The sequence below is a fragment of the Perkinsus marinus genome (genome assembly GCF_000006405.1).
Source record: "Perkinsus marinus ATCC 50983 genomic scaffold scf_1104296944050, whole genome shotgun sequence".
NCBI lineage: Eukaryota > Perkinsozoa > Perkinsida > Perkinsidae > Perkinsus > Perkinsus marinus.
Window position 1 is genome coordinate 1 of NW_003211586.1, and position 1529 is coordinate 1529.

The 1529-nt window shown below is 45.1% G+C and overlaps 1 protein-coding gene across 1 annotated transcript; it reads left to right on the forward strand.

Annotated features, from left to right (window-relative positions):
* Positions 1-122: 122 nt before the first annotated feature.
* Positions 123-1465, forward strand: Pmar_PMAR000217 (conserved hypothetical protein; the record flags this gene model as incomplete). The annotated part of the gene is made up of 6 exons (XM_002780797.1): positions 123-211; positions 415-534; positions 584-683; positions 731-795; positions 866-936; positions 1404-1465. Coding segments are annotated over 6 exons (507 nt in total), but the record flags the coding sequence as incomplete, so codon positions are not given.
* Between the last annotated feature and the right edge of the window lie 64 nt (positions 1466-1529).

Sequence of the window (1529 nt, forward strand, 5' to 3'; positions counted from 1 at the left end):
CGGTGTCGTTTTTCACTAGTGTTTTTTATATCACCAGGGTGGTGAAACTCCAATATATTCACCGAGTAGTTGAAATGGACTGCTCCTTCCTACTGGTGTCGTACCACTGTGTCTGTTGTCAGCCTGTCATCGCTCCTTTTGGTGAGCTCTCGATTCATCCAGCGTCAACAGTCCTACACTATGCAGTGGAGTGTTTCGAAGGGGCTAAGGTGTAAGAAGGGTGTCAACTTTTTCGGTTTCACAACCCGTTTTACGTGAAGTGGCGTCGTAAAACTCGGTGAAAAACGCGATATTCGCGGTGATATGCAGTAGTCGTGAAATATGTTTTTTTCATATCACTAGGGTGGTGAAACTTCACTGCGTATTGTTCAAGTGTGGGCCGCTGAAATAATTCTTCTATGGAATGTTGATCAGGTTTAAAAACAAGGAAGGTGTGATCACAGAGTTTCGTCTGCGAGATAATATTCGGCGATTTGCCAGGTCTATCGAGCGGAGCGGTGTTGCAACTTTTGATAAAACGGATGCGGAAGCTCTGTAGTAGAGGGAAGTAGCGTGTGCTTTGACGTGGAGGAGTTAATGGTAGATATGCGCTGATAAGAGAATTGGTTCTGATCGATGAGAAGCTGATTTCGGATGAATATGGATATTCCTTGTATATTCGTCCAACGTTCATAGGAACTGAGGTAGGCGTGGGTTCGAATCCTGGTCGCGGTATTTTTCCCGTATTTAGCCCAGTTTGGAAGTCGCTGCGGGATCTCGCGGGAAACTCTACGTTATTTGCAGTCCAGTTGGACCGTAAGTGGGCGTATCTTTGGAATCTTCGCTGTGCGCACATCGATGATTAGGATGGATCTTCCCTGGCTAGGTTCTTCCCTTGCGGGTTTAAGCCAGTGTCTTTACTAGCATGCACTCGTAACGTTCGAGCGTGGCCTGGAGGTAATAACGAGGGAATAGTTGGTGACACGTTGGAGTGTTGCGTGGTGTCACCTTTGGGTGGGGTGACATACAAGAATACCGCGCAAACAAACGGATAGTTCTTATATTCGATCGTGTGGTTTGGAATACTTGGGGATTGGTATGGAAAATCGTCACTCGCTGCTAGTTGAAAACGCCGGTGCCGGGAATCGAACCGGGGATTACCCGATGAAATGTAGAATTCTTCGATCAGTTGATGGGCTGTGTTCGATGGTTCGCTTCGGTTGTACTAGAAAGGTATCGAATAGGCGATTTTTGAACAGAATAGATTTTTTGGCTGTGAAATAGAGAGTATATTTTCTCGCGATGTCGAATGAACGCTCAGCGGTGTTTTCACACCATTGGTGAAAATTTTATGTAACTTCATATATATGTAGCTCTAATGAGGTTGTCTCCCCCCAATTGTAATTCTGTTGGTTTATTTTCAGGATCTGGGGGTTTCAAATTGGGGAGTAATTATGCTCCGACTCTGATGCCCGCTAAAACGGCGGTAAGATTTTGGGAATATTTTACTCGGTTTTGTTGGATGTGTTTGTTGAGTTTATGGACTGTTT